General features: G+C 39.7%; 1 protein-coding gene across 4 annotated transcripts in view; it reads right to left on the bottom strand.

Annotated features, from left to right (window-relative positions):
- Positions 1-16,034, bottom strand: part of LYPD6B (LY6/PLAUR domain containing 6B) — a 159,918-nt gene that overhangs the window by 4,874 nt on the left and 139,010 nt on the right. For all 4 annotated transcript variants that reach the window (XM_034654553.1, XM_011230483.3, XM_034654554.1 and 1 more), the window contains exons 3-4: positions 3,004-3,156; positions 243-341 (exon numbers count right to left, since the gene is read on the bottom strand). In XM_034654553.1, the coding sequence (XP_034510444.1) occupies positions 243-341; positions 3,004-3,118 (214 nt within the window). In that variant the 5' untranslated portion in view covers positions 3,119-3,156. The remainder of the gene's footprint in view (positions 1-242; positions 342-3,003; positions 3,157-16,034) is intronic.

Raw genomic sequence — 16,034 nt, 5'->3', positions numbered from 1 at the left:
AAGAAATTCTCCTGGGAGGCACACAGATCGACAAATTGAGGGTATGGCATCAGTTTCCAAATACTCTCAGAGTAGTCTAATATCTGCATAGTCTCCTAAAAGAAATCTCTGATTTATATAAACCATCATCAGCCTGTTGATACGCTAATCCCATGGTAGAAGACATGTCTGCTCAGGGCCAGTTAAGAGAGACCTAAATGAGGTATGATCACAAGAGCGTCTTCCAAACTCGGCACACTTACTTTGTGGACACCATTTGTCTTCTGCCCATCGATTGCAGTTATAATTATCTCCTGCATTTTCACAAGTAAAACACTTGAAGCTGTTTGGAAATGGCGTTGCTTTAAAGAAAAGTGCACAGTGAAACAGAAAGGTTAAAAAGGACAAACTTTCAAACATCAAAGATGGCACAAAATTAGCAACTTTTGTTAGATCAAACAAAATGTACAAGCCATCGTCCTGAGACTTGTTGCTAGGGAGTTGGACATAACTGCTAAACTTCAGGGCATGTTCTTCATTCCCTTTTCTTTAAATACTTTGTCTACTTATCTATTAGAGAGTAATGAAAATATTACCCAAGCCACTTTGAAATATCATTCCATTACAATTTATAACTTGGGATTAAGTGGGGGTTGAGAGAACGGGCAAGGGTGGGGATACTACTGGCACCAATCATTCGGTATACAGTGGCCCCTGAGAAGAACTACAGTCAGATTAACACGAGCTTTAATTCTGTTCTTCCCACTAAGTAGTTGTGTGATTTTTTAACTTCTAAGAAATAATATTTATAGTAATACTAACAATGAAAATCCCCATGACATGCAAAGGAATCATGAAGATTAAACAGGAGGTTGCAATAAAAATATCTAGTAGCATCCCTGGCCCATCAAATCAGGCTTGTTTCCACCCACACTCACTTTGATTACCGCAATCTCCCTTGATCTATGTCAATTATCACAACGTTAGACCTCAATCAGGGATGTAACAGTTAATATAAGGTGGTAGTAATTCTCAGTCTCTTATGCTCAGGCTACAGTGTTACAGAAAGCAGGAATTATGACTGCTGGCAATCTGGATTGAAAGCAACTAGAATGTCCTTTTTGTCTTTATGCTTTTTTTTCCTACCTTGTATCTTGTTAAGACAAGAAGTCAAAAGTATAATAAATTTGACATTTCTTTACAAGCCATGATATAAAGCCTGTGTAAAACTTTCAATTCTTCCACTTCTGAGGAATAAAACAGATAAAGATCAAGGAGAACCCCAAACCATCCTAGTAAACTGACCACACGTTGGTCAAATATTTTTTTTTCATTTTTTTAAAATGATGTTTTTTCTCATTGTAAAATTGTATTAGACTTAAAAAGTTGAAAATGTATAATTTAGATTTTATGAAAACTGTGCCATGTGATTAAGCTATTAGTATATAATCATTACCAATTTAGAAATGTATAATAAATGATAGTTCGAGTTTGTGTGTGTGTGGTACATGGGTGTGTATGTGTGCGTGATATATATGTGTATACACATGCACACACAATGTCCTAAATAATAAAAAAGCACCAAGTAAAGAACAATAATGATATAGGCTTTATTTAGAAGTATAGGGGCGTCTGGGTGGCTTGGTTGGTTAGGTGTCTGACTCTTCATTTCGGCTCAGGTCATATTCTCAGGGTTATGGGATTGAGCCCTGCTTCAGGCTGCGCACTCAGTGGGGAGTCGGCTTTCGAGTCTTTCCTTCTCCCTCTCTTTCTGCCCCTCCCCCTGCTCATGCGCACGCTCTCTCTAAAATAAATAAATAAATCTTGGGGGAAAAAAAAAGAATAAAAACGCAGTGGTTTCTAAACCTGCTGTGCATCAATGGTATCAGGAAAGCTTTTTTAAAAAGAAGAGGGGGTTGGGAGAGAAAGAAAAGAAAAAAATAATCTGCATCCCACCCTTCTGACTACTGAATCTCTGAAGAAGGGACCTAGGAATACATAGTTTAAAGTCTTTTATCATGATTCTGATACTCTTCCAGGTGTGGGAACCACAGGCATTCGCATTTCTACCAAATAATTATCATCTCTACTAATCTTTCTCTAATAAAATATATCAAAGAAGTTTTACTTGTCTGAAGAGAAAGACAGAGGATATATGCATACAAACATATAGTTCAACGTATATTTATATAAGGCACAGTCTGCTTGAGATTCTCTCTCTCCTTTCCCGCTCCCCCCATTTGCACGCACTTGCTCTCTCTGTAAAATAAAATCTTTTTAAGAAAAAAATAAAATATATTTATATTATCCTATAGATGATATTCACTGATACTTGCTTATTTTTAAATAATTAGTGGGAAAGTTTTCTTTCTAATGGCTGCTGTGCACAATATTAATGAAAAGCCAAGTAGTATATCACTCCAAACTTTTTTTTTAAGACTTTATTTAACCATTTGACAGGGAGAGAGAGAGCACAAGTGGTGGGTGGGCAGTAGGCAGAGGGAGAAGCGGGCTCCCCGATGAGCAAGGAGCTTGATATGGGGCTCGATCTCAATACCCTGGGATTATGACCTGAGCTGAAGGCAGACACTTAACCAACTGAGCCACCCAGGCCTCCCTCCCTCCAAATTTCAAACAACTCTGTTCCAAAATTATTAATGACCATTTGAAAGAATGTATCATTTATAGAGAAACTTCCTACAGCCAATATCCTTCTCCAACAAAGAGATCAACAAAGATCACTGAATTTTCTCTGCTAAGCCATTCGTAGGAAGTGTTCAAGAGATTATTTTAAACAAGAACCCCTTTGAGACTTTGGCAGAAAGCCAAACCATTTTAAAGAAATGGAGCAAATTCCCGTCACCACGAATTACTCCTCCCCATGGAAGCAGTGAAGACTTTCTGGTTTATTCTAGGTATAAACCAAATGTCCCAGAGCAGGCAAAGTTACGATAGGTAGAAAGAGGGGCTCTGAACGGTCAGCCTGACCCCACAGTCGTGAACTATGACTCAACCAGTACTTACGGTCCAAAGGAGGCCTCACGTTGTAGAAGTTGATGTTCTTGGCCAATGTCCAGTTTCCCGACAAGATAAAGATCTGGACAACAGCTATGGCCAGAGCATGACGGAGGGGCAGCATTCTGACCCTGGCTATGGGAAAATCCAAAACTCATATATCTACGATGAAGAGAGAAACCAGTCACGTTTATTTGCATTTTGTGTATTAGTAGGAGTATGTTATGCTTCCCTTTGGAAAGCCTGATTATTCAAATATATTCCACCATCTACTTGTTCTGTACGGCCCATACCTGTGAGTAAGCGGCATTCTTCCCACACAGGTGGAAGGTAAGCGATTACTGCCTTCTACTGGTCAGGCCTCGGCACTGGCCAGCTGTGCTGGAGGACACCCAAAGGCCCTCCAGGCTCTGGAAGGGCAAGCAGCAGTGTGGGTGTGGTTGCACCCCATTCCCTCACTGCCTGAGGCTAGCCAGGGTGCTTTGTGCTGAATCACCCAATCTCTTAACGACCAGGGTTCAGAGCATGGTCGCCTGAAGTTACCAAGCCACCTTTCTGTCAATGCCATTCCTTGGGTAAACGCTCGTGTTTGAGAAATTCTGCAACGTTTTCAAAACCTGGAAGAAACCATAAGAGTTGGAGCAGCGGGAAGCAGAATGAGTACAAGAAAAACGCATTTGAGAAAGAGAGTCTCTGCTGCATCCCAGAGCACACAGACATGGAGAAGAGAAAGGAAGGAGACACTGTAAGAATGCCGTCCCCACTTGTGTCGGTCGCACCTGGCGCAAGAAGCTGCCAGGAGGTTCTAGAAGCAGAATAAAAGTTCTTTGAAAAGCTGAAAACCACATAATGTTCATTCTAGCCCACAAATACTACTCAACGGCTTTCAAAGACTGAAAGTAGGCAGGTTTGGTACCCAACGAAACAACAGAAGTGCACAGAGCACGGAGTAAGATAGTACATCTTAAGTTCCATAGGTCCTACCCTCTAGAAGCAAGCTGGCAGTAAGGAAATCTCCAGGAGAGACACTAAGAACCTACAGTGTCACTGCAAACAGGTTCTCTTTGGCAAGGGAGAGGTGTGGGCAGCAGAAAAGGACGTAATTTGGAGTCCAAAGACTTTGGTTCACGTATTGGCTCTGCTATTTATTGGCTGCCTGACCTTGGGCAAGCTCTTCAAGCTCTATTAACCTCAATTTCCTCATCTGTAAAGTGGCTTAATAACACCCATTCTGCCCACACATTGGGGTAATTGTAAGCATCAAATATAGGCTCATGTAGACTCACATAGGATTGTGTAGGTAACAGCATTTGCAATACAAGTCTGCGAAAATGCTAGAATCTTAGAGTTCTGTAATGTTGCCTGAACTCATTTTCTTCTTGCTGAATCAGCTGGTCTCAGTAGGTTTAGGGAATTTTTCAAAGAAGAAAAGTTTGATCTCTGCACATATGAGCATAATCCTTCACATGGATATTTTGTTTGAAGCCAGGGTAATAACGCATGGAATCTAGGGATCTTACCTGCCCCTCTCGTGTTGTGAGTAGCGTGGTTTTGTGAGTGTGGCTAATAATGCCTATCTATGGAAATGGAACTGGATAACAGACAAAATATAGCCACAGCACCCCCATCCCTACAGATGGCTTCTGCCACTGAGGACAGAGTCTCTAAGGAAGTACTCAGTGTAAAGGAAAACCTGGTAAGTTTCAAAAATCAATAGTGCTACACTCTATACACTGCATTTCAGCTCAGGACAGAAAGAGACCTACTGTTTCTATATATTTCATATATTTTTTATATGAGATTACACACACACACACACACACACACACATACATATTCTGTCCTCGTTCATTTTAGAAACCAAAACTGACCTTTCAGAGCTATCAGATTTCTAAATCCTATTCTTATGCTCTTTCTGAAGTAATGGACATTTCTTACAACTACCTGTATTATTTCTTACAGACAAGTCATTATACTGGTACAAATTCTGCTTCTCCTATTCATTTCTCTGAGTTGGACTGTTCCACATTCATTGTGAATCTGGAGTCCAAGAATGAAGACCCCTGCTTTACACCAGTGGGAATCTTTGAGTACAGGACTTTCAAAACCTCAAGTACTGAGTAAGATAGTACATCTTAAGTGCCATAGATCCTACGCTCTAGAAGCAACCTGGTAGTAAGAAAATCTTACTCTTTCAAAAGTACTCTTTCAAAAACCTTAAATTCACTGTGTTCCAATAGCAATCCACATTCCTGTATAACAGGGATGATGTCTATGATTATAGCTTTCAGACTCCAATTGTCTACATTCAGTCCCTTTTCCATCACGAAGCAAAGATGAGACTTCAGACAAGTTGCTTAAACTTTCCAAGCCTCAGCTTGCCCATCTGTAGAAGAGGCATAACAATAGTCCCCACCCCAGGGTATAGAAGCACGGATTAAATGACATCGTGCATGTGAGGCTGCCAGGCACATGGGCACTTTCTACCCAGTAGTAAAGAGTATTGGCTCAAACACCTGCTTCCAAACATACTCTCTGTGGAGCCTCATGCAAGTTCCTTAACCTCGCCATACCACAACTTTTGCATCTATACAATGAAGTAATAACACCTCATAGGGTTGTAGGAAATCAATTAGTTGATACATGTGAAGCACTTGAACTATCTAATTAGCTATGTTCGCCATTTTCTACTCCTCGTTAGGAAAACATTCGCTGTGATGAACAAATCTCCAGACAGGAATCACAAGCCAGAATCCTTGGTTTGCCCCATGTAATCTCTACATGACACAGAAGCCCGTTCCTTCACTCTACGTGGTATTATTGACATGTAGGGCATAGAAAGATATTGTTATTCCTGGATCGCCAACAAGGTCTTTGCTCTCATGACGTGCATTTTAGAAGGAGAAGAGCCAATAAATATGCGAAGAACATAATTGCAGACAGTCCTAATTCTGAGATAAGTACGATAAAGAGATGTGTTAGTAAATGGGAGGAGCTACTCTACATACATGGTGGGCCAGGATGAGAAGGAAGCATCCAAGCAAAAAAGCAAGGGAAAAGGCACCTCGGTCCCAAGACAGGAAGGAGTGTGCCTTGCGGGGGAACTCAGAAAACGGCCAGCGTGACCAGCGCATTCCCAGGAGGGGGGCGGTGGACGAAGTCAGAGGTGGTGGGCCCAGATCATACAAGCACTTACAGGCCACGGCAAGGATTTGGGATCTAACAAAAATCAAGCAATTTCTTGGTTTTAGATTTGTCTAATTTTGAAAAAAATGCTTTGCCTCTGCCGTCATAGGTCCCAAATCCTTAGCCTTATTTCTAACTCCCAGAATAAAGGGAGGCCCATAATAGAGAACACAGAGGATAGAATTCACTTATTTGGGAATCACAAAGGCTTCTCTAAGTAATGGAGCGAGTGGATGCCAGACGACTTAAAAACAGCCACATGAACAACGCACCCAAGCATTAGATTTGTATTTTGGTTTCTCCATTCTTCGAAACGGCACTATAGGGAAGGTGGCCTCGTTACCGTTGTACAAAAGAGGTTCAGAGACGACGTGTAAGATCCTAGCACACTGCCTGGAACACAGTATCCCCTCAAAACATTCCCACATAGCTTGCTCTAGCCTGCTACCCTTGAACAGTAGTGAAAAACCGGAGGAATATTGTTTCCATACGGACTAGTGTCTTTTCATTTCTATTTTTAACTAAAGAGGCATAGCTTTATTCTACCAAAATTCTCCAAAACTGCAAGGGTTTTACCTGCCAAATGAGGAAAACACTAAATAAAAATGTCTCCTATTTTCCAGAGCTGGTTTTATAATCTATTTCCCTATCCTGCTTTTCCCCTAAGTACCCAGATCTATCTCTATCTATTCTGCAGCGGATAGGTTTGTGTTAACATGACTGTTTTATCTTTCACAACCAAAAGACATTAGGATAATGAAAAAGCAAATGACTAACTATGGTATCTGAAAGTTGTTTTACATTTAGAATCATTTCACGGAGACTCGGAACTAAAAATCGTCTGCTGAGACTTTGCTGAGTAGGCTTTCGCTGCGGTCTCGGTTAAAGAACAAGGTTACAGCAGAGCTTGTATTTTGCTCCAGGAGGGAAAAAAAAAAAATTTCATTCTGTTACTTTCTCCAGGACCATCACGTAGAGCAGAGTTCTTCATAGGGGGGAGGGGTGACCTGTAAGCTTAGGGTTCTTTGCAAAATTTTGTGTCTGTACATATTTTTCCCCTGGGCTGAGTGTCTCAAAGGAATCTGAGACCCACATGATGGTTAAGAATGGCTGCTTTCTGTTTCAGATATAGCTGTTATGATTTGGTTTCCTTTGATTTAGACGTTTTTATATTTGACACTAAGAAAACTCCATACATACATAGGTATGTGGTCTACACTCCTCAAATTCAGGGGTAGCTCAAAAACATTCCTCCCCAGACACAGCACATTATTTTTATCCTTTTTGCCCAGACGGTAGGCCTGGTCAGAAGCTCCTTGCCTGTAGTGCTGGCCTTACATTTGTTTTATGATCTTCTCTTTGGAAAGTATAATCCTTGCTCCAGAAGGCAGTGTGCCCCTTTGCCAAAAGATGGGGTGCTTTCTTCAAGGCACATTTGTAGGGATACCACAGGAATGGGCAACTCTCAGGCCTCCAGGGCATGGCAGGTAACCAGATTTACAAATTTACAAAACCCACTTGCGACTTTGGTCTATGACTGCCTGGAGTAAAGGACCTACATGGCACTTGGTTCAGAAGCATGACTATGTCCCAGGTCCGAGTAATAATCATCATCGTATCCTCTATGTGGCATTTTATGCATCCACAGAAAACGTGCAAAGCTGATGGGGGCTTCAAGAAGCAGAACGTCCTTGACATTAAAAACACTTTGGGGTGGGAACATGACCTTTGTTATTTTTAAATTCCCTAGGTCTAGGCTCAGTGCATGGTAAATACCCAAGAAACACCTTTTTGAATAGAACGAACATCGTAGCTATGACCTATAAGGAATGCTTCTCTTAGCAAGTAAGACAGAGATTATGGGCAGTAAGGAGTTGGTGGAGTGTCCAAAGATAAGAAATGGACTCACAAGGAGATATGAAAAAAAAGAGAGCAAATCAATGTGCTAAATACTGGTACTTCCTGCATAGTTGCTAAAAATGAGTCAGCAAGCCAAGGCTGACTCTGACTGCCAATAAAACAAATGAAATGGATAATTTAAAGGAGGCCGCGCTGCTAAGTCCAAATGCCCATCAACACTCACATTCACACCTTCCTGAAAGCATCATTTATCCCACAGTAAGACACTTTAATGACAAACTTTAATAGGCCTGGCTTCTCTTGTAAAAAGAATAGAGGGCAAAATGGAAATTCGAAATGAGTGCTGAAATTTTACTCAGAAAGAATGGACTCGATGAAAACACTCCTCTCAAAAGGAGAAATTTGCCAGAAAACTTTACTATCGGCAACAAGCATTATGTGACTTGCTTCTGGCTGTTAAGGCCAGGTTGGCCAATGGAGATACTCTGGTTCCCATTAAATTCAAGAACAGTGCTCATGGGACTTATGCCAGACTCTGTGCTAGTTCCCTTCTTTGCAGGGGAACTGAGGTCTCATTGCTAACCTTGCTCGGCCATTGAGAGCCCCACTCCTAAACGACAGCTTCTGCCTTCTCTAACTGGTATTCTATTTCTGGTACGTGAAAAGTTCTTTCCACCCCTAAGTTTAAATATGAATTTCTTGAGGTGCATGGGTGGGTCAGTCTGTTAAGTGTCTGCTTTCGGCTCAGGTCATGATCCCAGCGTCCAGGGATCGAGCCCTGAGTTGGGCTTCTTGCTCAGAGGGGAGCCTGCTTCTCCCTCTCCCTCTACCCCTCCCCACCCATGCTCGCTTGTTTGCTCTCTCAAATAAATAAATGAAACCTTTAAAAAATATAAGAATTTCTTTAAAGATATTTAATCTAGCCTTTCTGTGTGTCTAGAGCAAAATACAGGAGAGAATTTTAGCTTATGCCCAATCTACTATCTTCGTCTGAAAATACAAAATCTCCATGGACTTTACTCTTGGATAACAGCATTCACTAAGGAAAAATAGGGTCATGATTCAACCTCCCATTACCAGCTTGTCCGAATCTTAGAAAGTAGTAGGACTATAAGTCATGTTTTTAGGCCAGGTACTCTGCTAAGCACTTAGAAAATAATAAGTAAGAGACATAATCCCAATACTCACATACATTATTGGGGCCAAAACCTCACTGTGAGATGTGTCTGCCAAGGTTGAATATCATGGCTTTAAAAAGGAGCTAAAACAACAGACTTTAGATTCAGAAAGGGAACCCAGAATAAAATTCTGGTCCTACATTTTTTTTTTTACAGGATCAGCATTTAATTTTTTAAAGTTTTTAATTAAATTCCAGTTAGTTAACATACAGTGTAATGTAAGTTTCAGGTGTACAATTTAGTGATTCAACACTTCCACACACACGCAATGCTCATCACACCAAGTGCCCTCCTTAATTCCCATCACCTATTTAACCCATCCTCTCACCCTCCTCCCGTCTGGGAACCATCAGTGTGTTCTCTATAATTAAGAGACTGTTTCTTGGTTTGCCTCTTTTGTCCCCTCTTTGTTCATTTGTTTCTTAAACTCCACATATGAGTGAAATCAAATGGTATCTGTCTTTCTCTGACTTATTTCACTTAGCATAATACGCTCTAGTTCCAGCCACATCACTGCAAATGGCAAGATTTCATTCTTTTTATGGCTGAGTAATATTCCATTGTATGTCTATACCACATCTTCTTTATCCATTCATCAGGTGATGGGCACCTGGGCTGTTTCCATAATTTGGCTATTGTAAATAATGCTGCTGTAAGCATTGCGGTGCATGTATCCCTTCAAATTAGTATTTTTGTATCCTTTGGGTAAATACCTAGTAGTACAATTGCTGGATGAGAGCACAGTTCTATTTTTAACTTTTTGAGGAAGCTCCATACTGTTTTCCAGAGTGGGTGCCCCAGTTTGCATTCTCACCAACAGTGCAGGAGGGTTCCCCTTTTTCCACATCCTTGCCAACATTTGTTTCCTGTGTTGTGGATTTTAGCCATGCTGACAGGTGTGAGGTGACATCTCATAGTTTTGATTTGCATTTCCCTGATGATGAGTGATGCTGAGCATCTTTTCATGTGTCTGTTGGACATCTGGATGTCTTCTTTGGAGAAAGGTCTATTCATGTCTTTGGCCCATTTTTTAACTGGATTATTCATTTTTGGGGCGGTGAGTCTTTTAAGTTACTTATGGTATATTTTGGATACTAACCCTTTATCTGATATGTCATTTGCAAATATCTTCTCCCATTCTGTAGGTTGCCTTTGGTTTTGTTGATTGTTTCTGTACAGAAGCTTTTTATCTTGATGAAGTCCCAGTAGTTCATTTCTGCTTTTGTTTCCACTGCCTCAGGAGACATATGTAGAAAGAAGTTGCAATGGCTGATGTCAAACAAGTTAGTGCCTCTATTCTTTTCCAGGATTTTTATGGTTTCACGTCTCACATTTGGATCTTTCATCCAGTTTGAATTTATTTTTGTGTATGGTTAAGAAAGTGATCCAATTTCATTCTTTTGCATGTAGCTGTCCAGTTTTCCCAAAATCGTTCGTTGAAGAGACTGTCTTTTTCCCATTGGATATTCTTTCCTGCTTTGTCAAAGATTAATTGACCATATAGTTGTGGGTTCAATTGCTGGGTTTTCTATTCTGTTCCACTGATCCCTGTGTCTATATTTGTGTCAGTACCATACTGTTTTGATTATTATAGCTTTGTAATAGAACTTGAAGTCAGGAATTAGGATGCCTCCAGTTTTGCTTTTCTTTTTCAAGATTGCTTTGGCTATTTGGGGTCTTTTGTGGTTCCACACACATTTTAGGATTGTTTGTTCTAGGTCTGTGAAAAATGGTGTTGGTATTTTGATAGGGACTGCATTAAATGTGTATGTTGCATTTAATGCATTATGTGGTATTGACATTTTAACAATATTTGTTCTTCCAATCCATGAGCATGGAACACTTTTTCATTTCTTTGCATCATGTTCAAGTTCTTGTGAAAACTATAAATTCTGGTTCTACATTTACTAACCAGGTGACCACAGAGTTAAGAAATACTGTCCTCACTTGTCAATAAGATAAGTGAGGCTTAGAGCCATGTAGGTAAATTTCTTAAGATGTTGTGGGATTGGGATTACATAGGTAAAGCAACTTTTACTTAGATGGTGTTGAAGAAATGTTAGATCCCTGCCTCCCCTCCCCATTTCTTCAGCTATCATTAGTAGGAGAACAGAGATCGGATCAAGGGATATAACTATCCAACTCTGTTCCATACTAGCTGGACCAAATCTGGTAAACAGTATTGAGTTTTATGCACTAATTTCTAAAGGGGATTTAGGAATTATCTTTCCTGCAACCAAATGAAAAGTTGGAATGAATGACTGCCAAGGTTCCTTCCACTTCAAATATTTTATGATTTTTATGGAAAGGTATTAATGAAGAATTCCAGTTATACCATAAAAAGTCATAAATGTAATGCAGTATTCCCATATTTCAGATTCCTGCTATAATGTTTAGAAGGATAAAAACTTTTTTAAAATCTTGTCAATCATAGGATCAAAAATTCACAGAAATGAGTATCTCATTTCTAAGCAGCAGGCTGCACATTTTGCAGTGCTAGAGACAGTTTTTTCTACTACGTGCAACCTGATAATGTCTAAAACAAGGCTAATATTAAAACAATGTTATTATGCAAATGAACCTTAAATCTAATCACGAGTTAATACAGGGCAATAAGTGTGCAATTTGGGTGGAAAAATAGTCAAATCAATTTTAAAGGCAGCTTTCTAAATGTGATTCAAATTTTAAGAAAAAAACTAAAAAAAAACCCTTCCCAAGTAATAGCTTTTCTACTGCATTTTTGTCAAAAACATGAGTTTACATCTTTTTTGAGAAGACTTTGATGACACTGGAGGAGATGGTTAAGAGCTCCACATGAACAAGATTAAAAAGCTTAGATGATTAGGAATTGGAAAATGAGCTCCTTCTAAAAAGAATCAAGATTGGTTTGCCATGTTTTATTGAACTATTTGGACAAATGGTGGGAACCTAATAAATAGACGTTAACTGATTAAATTTGAGAGTATCCTTTGCACAGGTGAAACAATTTTTGCCCAGTTTGTATCCATAAACAATTTTTAAGAGGCTTATGCCAAATCACTTACGCATTGAGGCTCTCAAAATACAGAGTAAAAACCCTATTAGACAAGAGGAAAGCTCTTAACCGCTGAACTTCCATGCATGGTGTTCATCTACTGTGTGTTACCTTTCACTTTGTACTTCTTAGGAGCTAAGGGGGACACATATTCTCATTATTTGATAAAAGGAAACTCTTCCTGATACTTAATTCTCAAATTAATGGGCCCTATGTCTTATCATACAGAGAGCACCAAGCAACATATGGATGATGCCTGAAATTTGTTTCAAAGAGCTCCAGATGCATCCTTCAATTGGCCATTTCTTAAAAAAAAAAAAAAAAAAAGCCAAGGGCATAACATTAAAAGGTAATTCTATAGTGATATTTCTGTTGTCAGGGAGGCAAATGAGATTATTTTCTTTTCCATTGGAGAAGCGGGTCTTTAAATTTGAGAGAAAGATACAAGCGGGCAAGAGAGCTGCAGGCACACAGGTGTTTGGTACCGTTAATGAGCAATTCTACTGGCAGAACTGCACAGACATAAACCAAGCAGCAACACAGGCTGGGCACAGAAGACATTGTTTTTATGTTCCATACCCTTGCTTGCTTTACTGAACCCGTTTCTTTTAATAACCAATCAAAGCTCTCATAATAGAAATCGAGGCTGAAATATCCAACAGCTGGCTAAGAATCCATTATTCTACATTTGTTGGGAGGAATGTTTCTTGCCGAGCCATGCATTCTCATATTATACAGCATACACGACCCAACTGAGAAAATTTAGCTTTCAGGGTCAGCGTATAGATGACGGCTAGGTCTTCTGACTTCATTTGGTCTCAGCTGACATAGAAAGAGGACCATAAAAATAAAGTGTGCATAGAAATGTGTTTCTCATTTCAATCCCTCTGTATCTATTTGAACATGAGAGAATGTCTATACCAAAGCAGAAATCTTAGGCAATAAATTCATTTGGATATGTATGCATTAATATATGCACACCCACAAACATACATGTACATACGTGCATATACACATACATAGATATATTTTATTGAATGACTTGATTAAGTGCTAACTACGCGCCAGGCTGTAAAAGTGTCCCTAGAGCTCTGTGTGAAAGACTGTATTACCAGTCATGTCAGCTGTTTTCAGCACCCACGTGGTTATCTTTCAATTGGGAGAGGTTTCGATGAAGAACCGTTACTATGTATTTGGCCTGTCATCTTTCTTCTGCGCTAGGGTTTTATGTCACTGACCGTTGTTTATAGAGCCCCCACTAGCTCAACTTCATTCTTGATTCTATAGCTAAAAATATATCGCACAAGTAAAGAACATGTTTGTAGATATCATTCTGAAAACAGGAGGGCATTTTAAAAAACAACCATAAACTGCCTGCTATGGCAAAAGAATATCGTGCTGACTTTTGCATAGTCACAAAATCCAGGACAGATTATTCAAAGAACTCTCTGGAAGCTGACAAGCTTATAAAAGCAATCCTAATAAAAAATTTCTGCATTCTGCATATATAACAAAGTTACAGCATGTCACTTGCTCTATAAATTGTCACTATTACTGCTTGGAGCAGAAGGAAATGTACATATATAAAGATATATATGTGCATAATTTCATATTCCCAGAGGAAACTGAAAATTATGTGCATTAAATAGTGTTTTAATTGCAACATGAAAAACTACATTTAAGCAATAGTTCATGATTGCACAAAGGTAAAGTCAAGTCTAGGATAATGGTGGAAGAATAGCCTTTGTAGGCACCCTGGCCTGGGTGCGAATTCTAACCCATCACTTGTTGGATCTAGCCAATCCCTCTATTTCTCTGAGACTCAGTTTCCCTATAAGTAAAATAGAGAGATTAAATATCTGTTTTGCAGAAAGTTGTGAAAATTGGAGAATAAGTAAGTCCCTACCCATTGCCGTTGTTGTCAAATTATCAATTAGGAAGCTAAATGTAGAGATTTATGGTTGGTTCCTCTATGGATTACATGCTGGCAAATATCATTAAGATCATGCAACACTGACTTGATTAGGACTGAGATTCAACATACATTTTTTTCAGCTCTCAAATTCTGTGATTGTCTGAGCATATATGAGAGAAGCATGTAAAATTCTCCCGAGGTCCAATTTTAGGAAAACTACTCTAGAATATATGTGGGAACAATAAGCCTAAGTTCAGGGTTTTCATTTATCTGTTTTCCGATAAATCTATATTCTTTGTCTGTACTTACATCACAGGCAGTTGTTCTTACAAAGTTTCCTTTCAAAAGCAACAAGCTCTGTGCTCTCCCAGGGTCCTTACCTGTACTTGCCACTCCTCTTTAAAGGCCTACTTCCAGTATTTCTCATTCAACCCTACAGTGTCTGCTCCAGCCCATGCGTTAGGCTCTACTCTGAAAAAAAGCCTGGGGTTCATTTGGGGACAGAAGACTGTATCCTTGCTTAGCACTGGGTCGGGCATAGCAAGTTCTAGTCCTCGCTTGCAGAGGAGCTGGGAGTTTCTAAAGATCTCACACGATTGCAGGCATTACCAATAAAAATAAATTGAAAAAAAAAAAAACAACTTTTTCATCATCTCTACCAGTAGAATTTCCATTGCAATTGTCCGTGAGCACTCTCTTCTCAGCAACTGATGGTCTACCCAACTAAGACCTCGTGTATTCGCGTGTTGTTCAATACACACTATGTCAAGCTCAAGAAATGCTACGACCACACCATCTTCCCAAGCTATCCTTGCAGGACAGAAGGGAGTGAGCCCCCTGGGCTTTCACCTTTTGCCCCTCCAGACCCACCCTCCCTCCCTCTCCACCCTGCTCTGTGTCCTGCGAAGCCAAGTTATAAAGACCACTCACACAGTTCTTTTTTCCATGGGTTTCCAATTTAGTTTGGCTAATGGCAGAAACTGGCAGGTTGGAGGACGGGAGAAATTGAGACTGGGGTACCTATTTCCTTGATTCCCTCCCTGCCTGGTTGTTATCAACCCCCTCAGTTCCCGCCTAGTAGCCGATTCCACAGCTATCTTCTCCTGGGTTCTGAGAACCATTCTCTCTCCTTGTCCTGTAAGCCCATACAATAAACTCTTCTCCGTTGCTAACTCTGGAGTCTGGTCCTATCTCTTGCTGGTTTTCCTAAATCTAGCTGTACGATTATAAACAGCGCCCTATTAATTCTCTCAGATTACACCAGTCTGAATGTGCCCTTGAATATGTCATCTGCCTGCCAGGTCCCTGCCAGGACCCTGACTGAACCTTGAATCTGGTCCTAAAATACCAGAAGTCACTTTGGACCAAAGCATCACAGCTTATTGTTATAGCAGACTTATTATACGTATTATAGGAACAGCTGTAGTAAATAAACAGTTCCCCTTTACTAGGAAAGGGTAAGAGCAAGTATTACTACTGGCTTATGGTAAAGAACAATTAAATTTATTCTATAAACCAATCAAGGCAAGAATGAAGGCTGTAGAAAGAAAATGAGAATATTATATAGAAGATAAATCTAGCCGAAGAATGCTATAATCTCATGCAAATCACAAGCCCACCAAAATTCAGCTTTATCTTCTCCTACTGTCATAGAAGAATATCATTAAATAAGTAAAGAGATAGGCAAATTCTTGAACTCTGATAAAAGAGCTGGGAAAACAGAACACATATTTTTATGGATATAGTACTGAAGCTTTAATATTTTCAGGTTGTACCCTCTTGCCTCATAGTACCTACAAACAACTGCAGAGATGTAAGTTTATTTAAATATAATAAATCCACTGTAAACTGGAATCCCATATTAATG

The sequence above is a fragment of the Ailuropoda melanoleuca genome, chromosome 2 (genome assembly GCF_002007445.2).
Source record: "Ailuropoda melanoleuca isolate Jingjing chromosome 2, ASM200744v2, whole genome shotgun sequence".
In the NCBI taxonomy this organism is placed as follows: Eukaryota; Metazoa; Chordata; class Mammalia; order Carnivora; family Ursidae; genus Ailuropoda; species Ailuropoda melanoleuca.
Note: the sequence above shows the minus strand (reverse complement) of the source record. Positions and strands in the feature narration are given on the sequence as shown.